Genomic DNA, 16,225 nt, shown 5'->3' on the forward strand with positions numbered 1-16,225 from the left:
AACTGACTGAACCAAATGAATCCATCAGCCATGATGTAAATGATCCTCTCTCTCAGGCAGTGCCATCAGCCTCTTCTGGGCTCTCATTCCTAGCTACGTAAAAATCCTACTCATAAGCCCAACTCCTCATGCAGAATTGGGCCATCCTTCCCACTGGACAGACCTTCACAATGTCAGAAAAAGACTTGCAGAGCTCAGCGCCAGCCCAAGACCTCTCCTGTATCAGAAGAATATAGTTACCAACTTCCTTCACTACTGTAGAAGAGCAATTTAGAAGACAAATTTGTAACCATCAGAATCACAGCAGTAGTTTGTGACACTTTCCTTTGATGTCTCACTATCATATCTAGTGATGAAGAGATAACAGCTGGCATTTGAACACAGTCATTTTTTCCACACACAAACCGCCCCCCATATTAACCATTAATGAACTTAGCACTATTTAAAGTTAACATGGCACCTACACTCTTATCATAAAAAAAAAAAAATACTTACCATTTTGTCTGGTACCAACAGCAGCAATGATTACTGGAACTGAATTTAATGCCCTTTTTATCACTGGAATATAATTATCCTTTACTTCATGGAATGAGAACTTGTCATTTACGTTGTATTTGATCACAATGATGTCGGCGCTCCCAATGAGGTTTCTAGAGGTATACCAATCACTGTCAAAAATGTCCTAAACAAAAATGCAAAGAGCATTCTTTAGTCTACTTGTCTTCAAATCAATCATGAAATAAAATGGAACATACAAAAATTTTTGCTATAGTTTAATTTTTTGAATTCATAAAAAGAACTTATTTTTAAATAAGTAACTGTATAGAATTAAAAATGTTTGAAGCCGTCCAACTCTTCTATTCTCATGTATTCATTTAGCCTAGACAACAGTGTAGTTGTACTGTAAAACAGAGCTAGACAATTACTGAGAGTCTGATGAAATAAGCAGCCTCTTTCAATATTTGTACTTAAAAAATAAGCACTTTGTTTTAAAATTATGCCATATTTTTATCACCTAATAATTTTGAAAATTAACACTACAGCTTTCAATGCCAGAGCATCAGTATGAGTAAGGAAGCTTCAAAGGATTTTCTGTGACCCAATTAGACACTGAAGGATTGTTTGGTGTTTTAAACTGCAATACATAGTGAATTCTGTGGAGTTCCATATATTTTACATATATTTTCAAAATTTATATATGCTTTTCAACTTTATCCATCCTTTGACAGTACTGTATATGTATAGTATATGTGTATGTACAGGGACATATGTTTCATAAAAAGCTACTATGTATTATAAGGTGTCAACACGGGAAGGAACAGATTTTCAATTCATGTATTTACCTTATGTAAGTTAAAAATTCAGGATAATCCTACCAGTTTTGAAATTTTTACTTGTGGGCTACAGTTAATAATATTTACATTTAGAATTTGGGCCAAAACTAATTTTTATGAAGCCTACTCCTTAAAAGCTTTGATGTTTTAGAAGTATTTTTTTCAAAGATTTTATGTGAATAGGAGCATAAGAAAAATAAATATCTTAATGCCACTGCTTAATATGCATTAGAAGCTTTCTTCTCATATTCTAGTTAACTATTAATCAGATTTGTCCTTTCATGTGGCCTTTGGTGTGTACTTCCAGGATATAATAAGGCTAGATTAAGAAAACAGTTGGATGTGGCTAAAATGTCCAAAAACTGTTGGGCTATGAAAGTTTGAGCTATGAAATATGAGACCAAAACAGGGTAATAATACTAGAATCAGTCAATCAAGATCCATGTGACAGAGCTTTTACCCTATGACAGAAGATTCAGGAGAAATGTTGCACAGTAATGCCCTTTTGCGAAGAGAGCTGCTTCTCACCAGTACCTCCACGGTCTCCAGCAAAGCCTCTCCCAAATCCCTATAGCCACCCCAACCCACCCACTTCCTACAAGTACATTCAGAGTAAAAACAACTGCAGAATTTTTAGATACAAACACCTTATTGAAAACAGGAGCATTTAAAAGGGAAGATTTAAAAGGACCAAAAAAGAAAACCAGGCAAATTATGGGAATATAAACACCAAAGACAAAGTCTCAAACTTGAACCAAGAGAGGGGAGAAGTGAAGTGGGACACGGATCAAGAAACTGTGAAAGCTTCCCAGCAGAGCTCTACGCTAATTCCAAATCCCAAACCACAAACCCATTCAGTTCCAACTGTATCTGTTATAGTATCCAAGTTCAAAGTATACAGGCATAACAGGGTAACAAGTATAACAAAGAAAGAGAAACACAGTCAGATGAATGGAATAAAAAACAACAAAAACGAAACAGGAGTAGGACCAACATTTAACTCTGAGAGAACAAATCAAAAGTAACTGCTCTTTCCATTCCAAATAGTTTAAAATTCCAGAGTTACTGGAGAGGTATACTGGGAAAAAAGGAGACATTCAGAGGAAAATGTCATGAGAAAATGTGTTTTGGGATCATTATCACACAAGGATATAAAGATTATAAATAATTTTATTTTTAACACAAATCAGTTTCAAACCCTGCCCAAGAAAATGACCTCACTGCTTTTTGTGGAATATTTCTGGTAAACAGGAAAAGATCTAGAAATAAAATAACTGCACAGAAAGAGGAGGGTAGGTTTGAGAGAGACATACTAAATAATGAACTACATAAAACGAATCCAAAGTACATCTATGTTAAATGTGCCAAATATATACGGCAAGAATCCAGAGTGAGGTTACAGATCTACAGAAGAAACTAGAAAAGAGAAGCACAAGCTATCTCATTCCAATCCCAGGGAAACAACACCACATCTTTAACCAAACTATGTCAAAGAGAAAATGTTCCCCTGGTTTCTAGAAATGCGAAGGAAATCAAATTCTCCCACCCCTTGTAAATCAGTTCCAGGATTTCCTCTAGGAGGTTATGCAACGCGAAGCTTGGAGCCACATTGGGAGAATGGAACTCATCATTTTAAAAAAATAATCTAATTTTTTTACAGCAAAACGAAATTTTATTCTACTTCACTGTGGGGCTGCAGATACAGCACCTACTAAGTAATAACACTGCTGGCTCGGTAGATTGTATTTGTGTAAATGTTGAATGATGTGCAGGAAACTTTATTTTTGCTTAGTATAAGCGATACATGACTATACTAACATTGTAATAAACACATTGTTGTTTTTATAGGAGCTACCACTACTGAATACCTACTACATGTCGGTTTCTAGCCTAAAAACTTTACATATACTATCTCATTTATCTCATCTACTCTTCAGCATTGCTCTAGGAGGCAGGGAGTCTTTTCATCTTATACATAGGAAAAATAGGGCTAGGTGAAGATAGTTGACTCACCAAGGAAAGCCACTAAGTAGCAATGTAGGGATCTGAAATATCCAAACCTGTGCTGTTTTGCTATACTGAATATACTGTTTCAGTACACATCAAGTATCAGCTGATAAATACAGTCAACTTGAATATCTCTGATGGACTTTTACTTACCACTAAGAAAAGAGAAGCACCTTACAAAGAGAAGCTCTATAAGTATGTTCCCTAATGCTTGAAGATCTTTATAACCCAAAAACATGTACCAAAACTTAATGCCTTAAACAGGACCAGAGTCTAAACACATAAAAGTTGATAAGCAAGATAAAAAACAACGCTGAGTATAAGGCAAAAATCTAGACTACAGAGGCTTATTTTAATACATTTGGAAGATTTCATTTACTACAATACATGGGATTACAAGTACTGTTTTTTGCTAAATTAACAACATAAACAGGAAAGAGTTAACAGCTCAAAGAAAAAAAACAGGAAAGGTAATCCTAACATCCTAATTCAGTTTATTTTCTCTACATTTATTTACTTTATTCACTCATTTGTTCCAATTTACTTATTTACTCTATTCACTCATTCACATCATTTGTTCAACTGCATGTAAACCCAGTAAGTTTTTAGACTGTATGATTTTTCACAATGAAATGGCCAAAATAAAAGAGGTATTTCATTTGCTCGCATGGAATCCAGCCAGTAAGTTCTTTACCGATGCTTCTTAAGATTGGCATCATCACTGTCATAAAAGGGAGTTTAATGCCATCCCACTTATTGAAAACAAACAAACAAACCTGTTTTTCATTTATTTCAGCTCATTAACAGAAATATCCTTTAACTGATCATTTGAGGTAGAGATCTTTTCTTCCTGTAATTTGCATAAGTAATTTTTCTACTTACATTCCACACATTCCTTTAGAAACGTGTATTAGTTCCCTATAGCACATAATTCAGCTTTTTAAAATTGCTGTTTAAATGTAAAATCTTGGGGATCCTTGGGTGGCTCAGCAGTTTAGCGCCTGCTTTCGGCCCAGGGCCTGATCCTGGAGACCTGGGATCAAGTCCCACATCAGGCTCCCTGCATGAAGCCTGCTTCTCCCTCTGCCTGTGTCTCTGCCTCTCTCTGTGTTTCTCTCATGAATAAATAACAAAGTCTTTTTAAAAAAATGTAAAATCTCACATAAAGATAATTTACACTCTTTTTCAGACACTAAGCTTTCTTCTGTTATAAAATACAACCTTCAAAAAAAATACAATCTTCAGCTTTAGTTATAACTCCAAAAGCAGTAAAGAATCAGAAATTTTCAAATAAGATTTAGTGAAAACATTTAAATAGTTACTGTGTATTATTATACTGCCTACTGAAAATATTTGTGTCAAAGAGTCCTTTCTCCTTTTATGAAGCACTCAAGAATCAGAGTAGAATTTTATCAACTTCAGAATATATTTTCTCCTTTTATGAAGCACTTAAGAATCAGACTAGAATTTTATACTTCTTTTAATTATTGCAAATTTTAAAGCTTTCTGAAAATTCCAACCAGCGTTCTTATTTCTGATTTATGAGTCACTGAAAACAAATAAGCTAATATCTCAGGAGTATCCGCATTATTAAAATTAAAAACGCTAATTAAAATGTCCAAAGGGGGATAGCTTTATAAAGGAGTGGTTTAAAATCCATTCTCAGCTCCTGTGTCTTCCTCTCCTTTCCAGGGGTCCTAGTCCTGAACTGTCCCAGTGAAATTTATTTTTGCTTGAGTTAAGCTTACAGAGGACTTTATTTTTAGAACACTAATATTACACTATCACCCACGGGGTAGGCATGAAAAAACATTGCTCTCTGCTGGTGAAGCTTAGTGACCCTGTCCCTGGGGGTTGTCACAGTCAACTGCCAGCTACCAAGGGACAGCCTACGGCGGCGAAGCATACGAGTAAGTGCTCCATGTTGCCACTGGGGCTTTTTTCACCTTCCACGACTGTTCTCCCCCAGGGCTGCCCCCTGCCTGGGGAAACAAAGGAAGACAAAGATTTGCCCCCAAATGTCTAAAAACTCTACCCAGGTGACCCAGCCGGTCCACATCCATGAAAGAGGAGAGGAGAGAGGAGGAGGAGGTGGGGGGGGGGGCGGGAAGCAGAGCCCCGCCGTCTGGGCACGGAGCAGCTGCCGCCGCTTACCCAGACGGGACAGTCGTGGACCACCAGCTTGACATTCCCGAACGCGCTGGCCTGATACTCGGTGAACACCGGCCGCGCCACCGTGCTGGTCGCGCTCAGCAACAAGCTGCTCTCATCCCCCGAGACCAGCGGGCTTCTCCCCAGGTAAGTGCGGATGAGCCCCGACGGCCGGCTGTCCTGGTGAAACGCGTCCCCCTCGTTCCCCAGCGCCACGATGTGGATGGACCTGCACGGCAGAGAGGGGGCGAGGGCAGCAGGCGCAGTCCGAGCGGGGCAGGCGGGCGGGGTGGGGAGCAGGAGCGCGGTCCGAGCGGGACCCGCCGGGCGTGGGGGGGTGGTGGGCAGCAGGCGCGCGGCGGGGAGCAGCGGGGGCCCCTCGGGCCGGGGGGGGGCAGCAGGAGCGTGGCGGGAAGCAGCGGGGGCCCCTCGAGCGGGGGGCAGCAGGCGCGCGGCGGGGAGCAGCGGGAGCCCCTCGGGCCGGGGCGCACGGCGCGCGCCGGGGCGCAGACAATGGCAGGACCGCGGCGCGTACGTACATGATCTCGGATGCAAGGGCAGGGCGGCGACTCGGAGGCGAGCGGCTCCGGCGGCCTCTCGGGGCCCGGCGGCGGCTGTTTCCCCGCAGTCAGCTCATCCCCGGCCGCGTCCCCCTCGCGCACCTCCACCGCGGCGCGGCCGACGCAGAGCGGGCCCCCGCGGGCGGGGACGTGCGGGCCGGGCCGTGTGCGCGCGGCCAGCCAGTCAGGAAGGGCCCGGGGCCATCCCGCGCGGCCCGCCGCTCCCGCCTCCCGCCTCCCGCCGCCCCGTGGCCGGGCGCCGCGGCCGCCGGTCCCGCCGCGCTCCCTGGGCCGGGCAGCTGTCGCCTCCCGCCGCCGCCGCCGCCGCCCCTCCTCCTGGCGGAGAGCGGCTCCGGAGAGAAGCCGGGGCCTCCGCCCCCTCGGCGGGCCTGGCGGGCGGGCGCAGCACGTGCTGGCCTCGGGGGTCGGGCGCGCTCCCCCCTCCCCGGCCCAGGCGGCGGCGCCGGGTACAAAGGAGCAGCCCGCGCAGGGCCCCGCGCAATATAAATTAATAAATGCAGCGCCCAAGCCGGAGATCTCCTGATCGCCGATCCGCCTGCAGCAAGTTTGCTCAACTCGAGAGGCTGTAACCGGAGCCGGGGGAAGGGGGTGGGGCGCTGAGGCCCCCGCTCCCTAAAGCCTGGGGGAAGAGGTTAGGGAAGCTAGGCGTTCAAGCCCGTTGGCCGCTCCGGCAGCCCCATTCCCCCCCACCCCCCTTGGCCTTGACGGAAAATGTTTTACCACGTCTGCCGCTTTGTCATTTGTCAACATGCACTACAGCTGTTTTCTAAAATCATACTTGTGAGAAAAAAAAAATAAAGGCAACATTCATGCTAGTGTAGAAAGGGGTCTTTGTTCACACACCAATTAATTTGCTAACATCGCTTTTGAGGGATTATTTACTATTTCAGGCTATATTTGGCATATTTTACCAAAACTGCAGGGTTAGGTTTTTTTCTTTTTTCCTTTTTTTTCTTTTTTTTTTTTTTAAGTGCTGGGGTTCTTACTGCGATGGTTTTAAAAAGAAGTTATGTGTGGGGTGTTTAACTTGTTTACAAGATGAATGCTAGCTTACTTGGAGGTTTTCAGTACACGTTAAAGCTACATATTTAATTAATAGATCCTTAGACCAACTGAAAAAATAACGATCATGCTTAATGCAAGGATACTTTAGATTCTTTCATGATAACGCACTGAAGTAAAGGTTATGAATGTCGCTAAAGGGCCAAACTAACTTAATGCAAATGAACACTGGAATTCACTAATACCGAGAAGAAGGGCCAGAGGTTATTGTGGGACTCAGCTTCTCCATAAACATGAAAATTCTCACAAGTGCTCTGTGTTGAGTTTTTTATCCCTTTCCTTATTTATTTTTGGCCTACTTTAAAATTTCTTTTCTCAAAAGAGCTATTTTGAGGATATGAGGTACTGAAGAAGTATTGAGGTACTGACTAGGGCAGTGAAAAGACTAGGGTAAGAGGCCTTTGGAATGTGAACAGCTTTTTATGATGGGCCCTAGTTGCTCAGTTGGAAGCAGTATAATACAGTTTCTCATGCTCATAGCGTACAGCAAGAGGCATTCTTTCTGTAGTCACTGATTTTTTTTTAAATCTAATTTTCCTCGCTCTAAGTATAATTTCTCTTTTAGTCTCTACAATATAAGCCATCCTGAAATATTTAAGAGTATAGGATCACCTTTTCTCTTGGGTCAACAGAAAATATATTTTCTTGTCAGTCCCCTCAAGTAACCATAGGTCAAAAACAAAGACACCAGAATGGATGAATGGATAAAGAAAATGTGGTATGTACCTACAATGAATATTTGGACCTTTAAAAAAAAAAGAAATATTTGGACTGAAAAAAGGAAATCCTGTCATATGTTACAACATGAATGAATCTTGAAGGCATTATGCTAAAGTGAAACAGGTCAGTCACAAAAAGACAAATACTGCATTATTCTACTCACATCAGGTAGTCAAACTCTTAGAAACAGAAAGAATGGTAAGTGGTTTCCAAGGGCTGGGGGTAGGAGGAAATAGAGAGTTGTTCAAGGAGTAGAGTTTCAGTTTTGCAAGATGAAGAAGTTCTAGAGATAAGATGCATATAGTAAACACTACGGTAATGTATGCTTAAAAATGGTGAAGATGGCAAATTTTATGTTCTATGTTTTTACAACCATATGAAAAGGGGGGAGGGGGACTGGCAACTGGCAGGAAGAGAGACAGTATTCATTTTCTCCTCTGATATTGAGTAACTGAGCCAGGCTGTGCTAGGCAGGCATGGGAGATACTAAGGTAAGATTCAAGTGTTACCTTTGAGAAACTAAGTCTATAATTAATGGTCACTATTTGTGAATATTAACCACCCAATCCTTTGAAAACATACTGGTTCCTTAAATAATTATAATACAGGCTCACACATTCAGTAACAGAGGTAGGTACAAAGTACAAGGATAAAGTTCAGTGAACATTAAGAAAAGATCCGTGCCTGTGTGCCATCAGAGAGAAGTTCATAGAAGAAGAACATCGTCTTGGGTCTTAAGGATGGGGAGGAATTGCTAGATATGGAAGAAGAGAAAGGAGGTAAAGGGAAAGAGTTTTAAAAAGAATGGACAGACATCCTATGCAAATCACATGTGAAGGTATAGAGACATGGAAGATCATGGCTTGTTTAGGGAACAGCTAAATTAGTGGTGTGCAAATTCCTTTACCACAGCAAGCGAAAAAGAGAGTGAGTTCCAAAGAGAAGATTTCCAAAGTTAGGCCTGATGCTTCTCAATTATGGGTCAGGAATCCCTCTGTATATACAACAGAGCTCAGCTAGATGCTCACCAAACCCATCTCTTACAGGACCTGGGGCTAAACTACATTTCCCAAAGTGTTTACATGTAGGTGAGGCCTTATGATTAGGTTTTGGCAGTAGAATATAATCCCTGATAAGCAGTTAAGAAAAGTATGCCTTTTTTCATACACAAATCCACTTAGATACAGAAATTGCACCATGTGACAATAAATTGAAAGTGAACAAAGGAGAAGGCCTTTTACTTCTCTTTTATCCCTCTCTCTACTCATTGGATGAAGCGAGGTCAATGTTGAAGCAAATTGTTGGTCTGCTGCATGGAGGAAGCTTGGGTCCCCAAATGCGTGGTTATAGCAGAGCTGCCTCACAGCATGCATTGTACTGAGACATGAGTGAGAAAATAGATCCTCACTGAGTTAAGCCAGACATTTTGGTTGGTCAGCTATTACAGCAGCTAGTGTTACTTGGCTAATACAAAATCACAGATGGTCCACTTCCTGATATCTTAAAGATTCTCTCCAGAATTATCTTATGACTACTTTTTTATGGTTATTTTCCTTTTACTGACAATGTTTCCTGGTTTATATATTTGTAGTTCCCCTCAGTAGCATTTATTTAAAAATTTACTTTTACCAGGGTGTAACAAATTACACAAATTACGTCTTCCAATCTCAAAGTCACTGAGGAACACACAATCAAGCACCTCCAGCCCAAACAATATATTTTCCTATTTTCACAGCTGAAATGCCACCATTTTATATTCATTCTAACAGATGTTCTCATTACCAGATAAAATGTAGCCACATATGAGTGTAAGGTGTGTGTGAGGTAATTCAGTGAGTTATTACTGATCCCCAGATCACGAATATTAATATACCAGCCTTTGAAAAATATGCTGATTCCTTAATGACTAGAGAAGAAGCAAATGTTAGTACTAAAGGTAGGTCTGAAGAACTAGGGTTGGCATAAAATTTTTTCCAACCTGAGGAGGTTGGGGAGAAAGATGCCTAGAGAGGTCTAAACATCACCTCTTCCCATCTCAAAGTCAATCAAACCTATGTTATTAGCATCTAATATTAGAGTTTCAAGTTATTTTCAGTAAAAAGAGAGGATTTATAAAATTTAAAGACCCAAATTTTAAGACCTTTATCTAGAGCAAGGATCTCCAAAATGGGGTGCTGAAAGCAACTCTTGAAATTTTAGAATAAAGTATTTGCATTTCTATGTACAAACACATATATTTTTTTACCAAAAAAGAGGGAAAGAAATTAAGCTTTACTCATATTGAATGTGAGGACTGGTGCCAGCATCCCCACTTACTCCATAAGTGGGCGAGCACCTAGAAGAGGGTGGGAGCACAGCAGCACATGATAGGGGAGGGAAGGCGTTCTCCTTTGTTCACTTTCAATATATTGCCACATGGTGCAATTTCTGTATCTAAGTGGATTTGTGTATGATGTTTAAGTAAACTAGCTGTTACAGCATGGACCAATGGAGATAGTGATCATAATGCAAGAATAGGCAAACACAATTGGCTGAGCTGACATTTCTGATGCCCTTTGGAAGCTACACTGCAAAGTAAAAAACTAATGACTAATCAGATCTGACAAGGTGGCCATAATCATTGAAATTAGAAAAAATATTGCTTTAAATATGAATATACATCTACTTTTGCTTTACCCTGTGTATCATAGTTAATAGGTGATGATATTCTGAACTGATTAAAATTAGCTAGCCTTTTAAGAAGCAGACATCCAAACATGACGGCAAAACTCCACAATACCCCCAGTATGTTTAGTAATGTACTATTTAAGTCAGTACTTTAAAGAAAATTCATATATTATAAATGCTAAAAAGCCTCTTCTGAGCTTTCTAACAATGAAAGTCAAAAAAGCAACATACGTGGGCAGCCCCGGTGGTTCAGCGGTTTGGCGCCTGTCTTCGGCCCAGGGCATGATCCTGGAGACCCAGGATCGAGTCCCACGTCGGGCTCCCCGCATGGAGCCTACTTCTCCCTCTGCCTGCCTCTCTCTCTCTCTCTGTGTGTGTATCTTTCATGATTAAATAAATAAAATCTTAAAAAAAGAAAAAGCAACATACGATTAGGAATATAGTTTCCTTCTTGCCAAGATGAAAATGTCAGAAATTAAACATGGAACACAAATGGAAAAAAACAACTGCACTCCTCTGACAGTGACTACTTTGAGAATACGCTTGTAAAACACTGCTAAAGACCCTAAGACACAAGTACTAAGTTTACTATAAAGTTAAATGGAATGCACAGATGTTTTTAATACGTCTCACGTTATGGTAGGTAGATTCTGTTACATTAGATAGATTCTAGTTCAGTGTGGTATTTACTAGACTATGTTTCAATAATGAAATGCATTTTAAAATGACATTTTTTGTGAGCCACTAAAGGAAAGCTATAGTAGAGAAGAAAGCTTTCTCTGCTACTTCCTTAAATGGTATTTTAAGTAATAATTGAATTTTTAAAAATAAAGCCTAGTTGTGCAAAACTTATGTAAGTGTAATCACTGATGGACTAGTTGTTTTGACTAAAAACTTTTTTTATAAAGAAAAAGTAAATAAAAGGGAAGATTCCAAGCTAAGATTACAGTTGAGAGCAGCCACATGAAATTCGTTCATGGTACATCTTACAGGCAGTTATTCCAGCAGAGAAGTTAGGGCCAAAGACATAGCACTATAAGATGTTAACAATGCAGTTAATGCTGTGCAAAAAAGACTTGTGTAGAGTTTTTAAAAAATTTCTTCATTGTGAAATATAACACACATACACAGAGAAGTGCCTAAAACCCAAGTTAATAATTATAAAATAAACATTCCTAAACATCTCCCGAATCAGAAAAGAGGGTATTTTCAGCATTCATGCAAGGGTGCAGGCGCGTGCTCACACACACACACATGCACACACATCCCCGGTGCCTGTCCTCAGTTACAGTCCTCTTTTTTTCTAAGAGATAATCATGAGCCTGACTTTGATGACTATTTTTTTTTCTATATGATTTTACTATCTGTGCATTCCTAAGCAAACGTTTTTGTTTTGCTTCTTGTGAACTTTTTATAAATGGTATCACACTATATATACTCTTTCGTGTATTGGTTCTTATGGTCATCATAATTTGTCATATTCATGTGAATGTAGCCGTGGTTGGTTCCTCTTTTTCGTTTTTATTGCTGAATAGCATTCAGTGGATATATACAAAACCACTTACTTATCCGTCCAATTATAGATGCACATGTAGATTATTTGTAGCTAAAAAAAAAAAAAAAAAGATTATTTGTAGCTTAGCCTATTACAAACAAAGCCTCGAGGACCATTCTCATCAAATATATCATACTTGGGGTATGCTAGGTCACAGGGTATGTGTATGTCCAACTTTGGTAGATAATACCCAACTGACTTTAAAAGTAATTGTAATTACTTCACTCCCCTAACGGCAGGGCATAACTCCTCTTCCCTTAATCCTTTACATATGTAAGTATATTCACTATATGCTAGATATTATATTAAGTACTTTACTAATTTACTAGTTATTTAGTTTTCATAATGACCTTGTTGAGTAGGTTCTATTACCATCCTAATTTATGGGAGAGAAAATTGAGGCACAGGGAGGCTAAGTAACTTGCCCATGGTTACACAAGCAATGAATAGAGGAGTTGGGATTCCAATTTAGTAGACAGGCTCCAGAGTCTATGCTCTTACCCACTGTACTATGTTGATGTTTGAAAATATTTCCTTCATTATGTAATTTTTGTGATAGAAGATTGCATGTAACCTATAAAACTCAGAGATTTTTTTAACCCAGTTAAACATTTTCCAAATAAAATTTCCACTCAGTTTGAAGCCATTCGTTAAAAATATGAACATTTACAATAGCTTCTCATTGGAGTATAAAAACAAATGAGTAACAAGCAAATTGGAAATGTATTCATTAGATATTAACCAAAAGCTTTGCATAACAAGTGGGACTGAAAAATTATTGTGAGTTAGTAACGCATCTAAGGAAACAATTCTTCCATTTAAATCCATGTATCTTGGGGATCCCTGGGTGGCTCAGCGGTTTGGCCCCTGCCTTTGGCCCAGGGTGCAATCCTGGAGTCCCAGGATCGAATCCCACATCAGGCTCCTTGCATGGAGCCTGCTTCTCCCTCTGCCTGTGTCTCTGCCTCTCTCTCTCTTTGTCTCTGTGTCTCTCATGAATAAATTAAATCCTTAAAAAAAAATAAATCCATGTATCTTTGTAAGCCTTTTCAGAGAAACTTTAAATAAACTGAATGTCAAAGAAGACATCTGGGGGCATCTGCACGGCTCAGTTGGTTAAGTGTCTGACTCTTGGTTTCTGTTCAGGTCATTATCTCAGGGTCCTGGGTTGAACCCCAAGTGAGGCTCCATGCTTAGCTTGAAGTCGACTTCAGGATTCTCTCTCTCCCACTCCCTCTGCCCTCCCCCAGCTTGCCTGTGCTTGCTCTCTCTCTTTCAAATAAATTAATGAATCTTTTAAAAAAGCAGACATCTGTGTAAGCTGTATCACAAAGCATAAAACCAATATTTAAAAAATACCAAGCACATTTTATTATTCTAAAACTCTTTATTAACAGTAACATTTTAGAGTAAATGTATTTTGTATTATTAATATAGTTTAAAATTATTTATAATATGATTTGCATCTTTATCTCATCGAAATTTTTCTGTTTCAGTATGTTATATTGTATCCTTAATGTATTAACAGGAATATATGCGTGTCATTTATGAAGATATTGAGAATGTATTAAAAATACTTTCTTATAAAGTCCTCCAGTCAAAAAAAGTTTGGAGACTATGAATCTGGCCCTAAGGCTGTGCTCTAGAGAGCAAGCTTAAGAAAACACTGAGTGGAGTCCTGTGCCAGGATACAAAATAGGGCATCAGGGTTGGCTAGTGGGGTGAGGGAGGCTGGGACAGAGGAAGGAAAGAGGAGATAGGAGAAGGCAACATAGATAAACTAAAGACCTATGGGCCTAGAAACCAGCGTGGTGAAAAATGTATTTGTATTGTTAATACAATCTAGTGGGAGATAAAGCTTGCAAATTTACACAAAAATCATGAAGTTCAGGATTAGCTTTTTTTTTTTTTTTTTTAACAAGAGCCTGCATGTACTTCACACAGAGTAACGTAAGCAAAAATCAACCAGGGTCAGTAACAATACAGTCGGTCGTAAGAAAAGTTGACTTTATTAATTTTATTACCTGGGTAATTCTTCCCAGAGAAGTAGCTGACAGACTTCCTCTCGTGTATTTCTTCTAAACAGCAAGGCTGCAGTATTATCAATTCTGTTTGGAGAAGCCAAGTTAAAATCAGAATGATATCTATATGCCAAATCTAACTACCCTAAACTCTTTCAGAAAAGGTCTAAAACGTTCAAATGTTTGTTTGGATAAACATTATCCACCCACCTCTATCATTGTGCCCAATCGTGTTTTTCAAATAACTGTTCTGCTTTCCAGTTAAAATATTACTTAAAAATACCAGAGCATATGTTCCTTTGAACCAGGACTGCTTGTTTCTATCAGCATTTTTCAAAGGATTGAACTTCAAAGAAATCTGGTTGTTCAGCCTTTAAAATGCCTGCTTTGTTATTTAGTCCTTGAAAAATATATATTCAAGTATCATTACCAAACATTACTGAGGGTATTATTTATCTATGCATAATATTTGTAGAATATTTCCATTTGTAGCCAGAGAAATATAGAATAGTAGATTTAAATTGTGTAACACTTTGCTGATAGACCTTTTTGAAGATCTCTAATACATTTAAAAATAGGGTTTTTTTTCGATATTACTATAATCTGGCTCTAGTGTTAACTGTACTCAAAGTTATGCCGTTTACAATGGTAAATTGCTCTTAAGTCTTCCTCATTTCTTACTCCTTCTCTGCTCTGCATCCCTGCTCTGCATCTCTGCTATAACCATCCACAGGGCATTATCCCAACTGAGCATTTCACAAGGCTGCTTTGAAATGTTCTCCTTTTTCATTCAATGGCTTAGACAAACCAATTCACTTGACTTCTGCTCTCATACAATACTTCTTTTTTCTTTCTTTCTTTTTTTTTTTTTTAAGATTTTATTTATTCATGAGAGGCAGAGGGAGAAAGTAGGCTCCACGCTGGGAGCCCGACATGGGACTCAATCCTGGGTCTCCAAGATCACACCCTAGGCCGAAGGCGGCACCAAACCGCTGAGCCACCCAGGCTGCCCTCATACAATACTTCTGATGCTTATTTTTCTCACCTTGCTTTTTACTTTTCACTCCCAAGTCTATAATCCTGACTGCATTAAAAACTCTATTTTAAGGGCCTCTGGGTGGTTCAGTTGGTTAAGCATCTGACTTTAGCTCAGGTCATGATCTCAGGGTTCTGGGATCAAGCCCTGAGTTGGGCTTCCTGCTCAGTGGGGAGTCTGCTGTCCCTCTGCCTCTCCCCCCCACCCACCCCCACTTGTGCACTCTCTTCCCCTCTCCCTCTCTCTCTCAAATAAATAATTAAAAAAAAACTCTATTTTACAGTGAACAAATAAAATTTTCTTAGAGGTTTTTTTTTTTTTTTTTTCCTAAGAAGAACCCAGTTTATACCATTACATATTAAGTTAACAGCTTGTATTCTTAGTAAACAGTCCTTTTGGCATTCTAACATCACCTAGCGAGGCATTTAAAATTTTCAGCTTAAGGACATTTTTTTTCTCTTCCTTTTGTCTCGATTCTCACCTTTTCCAGAGATCCTCTGGGCATATTTTTACTGACAGTAACTTCCATGCTCCTCTTTAGAGCCCAATGTTTTACATCTTAATCTGGGACTTCAGTATTATTTTTGATTGATATTCTCTCTTCTCATCTTCAAATTAAAATATCTGGACTTGCATAGTTATTATCATCTTTCTAGTTACATTACCAGTTTTTTTTCCTACTGTAGCCAGATCCAAACCTCCCTCCCAATCAGTAACTGCCCCCATTTCTACAGGGCCAATACTACTTCCACTAATGAAGGGGTGTGTCCACTGTTCTTCCTCAAGATGGTCTAGTGTTACAAGCTCCTTCCAGTTTTAGCACCAGAGTGGGACAAGGGCAATTTAATGTACATTGAAAAATTCAGTATTTTCATTCAAAAGTATCTAGACCTTTCCCAGGGAAATAGGAGAAACAAAGCAAATATGTTTCTGGACTAATCCCAGTGGCAAGCAGGGCTTCTCAAAGTTTCCACTGACATATCCCCCAAAAGAGAAGAACCTAAACAGCCCCCCAACCCCCCAACACCCCTGCCCCAAATATCCCTCCCTAAACTCCCATCCTTCCCCACTGCAAACCCAGGGCTTTGTTT

General features: G+C 39.9%; 2 protein-coding genes across 3 annotated transcripts in view; one reads left to right on the top strand and one right to left on the bottom strand.

The window, feature by feature from the left end:
- Positions 1-6,204, bottom strand: part of RHOBTB3 (Rho related BTB domain containing 3) — a 54,664-nt gene extending 48,460 nt beyond the window's left edge. Inside the window, exons 1-3 of one of the 2 annotated variants that reach the window (XM_049108204.1) lie at positions 6,032-6,204; positions 5,496-5,721; positions 496-682 (exon numbers count right to left, since the gene is read on the bottom strand). In XM_049108204.1, coding sequence (XP_048964161.1) covers positions 496-682; positions 5,496-5,721; positions 6,032-6,033 — 415 coding nt within the window. In that variant the 5' untranslated portion in view covers positions 6,034-6,204. The remainder of the gene's footprint in view (positions 1-495; positions 683-5,495; positions 5,722-6,031) is intronic. The other variant, XM_025438186.3, reaches the window with a different exon arrangement.
- The window catches only part of LOC112653876 (nascent polypeptide-associated complex subunit alpha, muscle-specific form), a 133,622-nt gene continuing 122,904 nt past the window's right edge, over positions 5,508-16,225 (top strand). The window contains exon 1 of the mRNA XM_049108205.1: positions 5,508-5,639. The gene's annotated coding sequence lies outside the window, so the exon portion shown is untranslated. The remainder of the gene's footprint in view (positions 5,640-16,225) is intronic.

The sequence above is a fragment of the Canis lupus genome, chromosome 3, assembly GCF_003254725.2.
Source record: "Canis lupus dingo isolate Sandy chromosome 3, ASM325472v2, whole genome shotgun sequence".
Taxonomy (NCBI): Eukaryota; Metazoa; Chordata; class Mammalia; order Carnivora; family Canidae; genus Canis; species Canis lupus.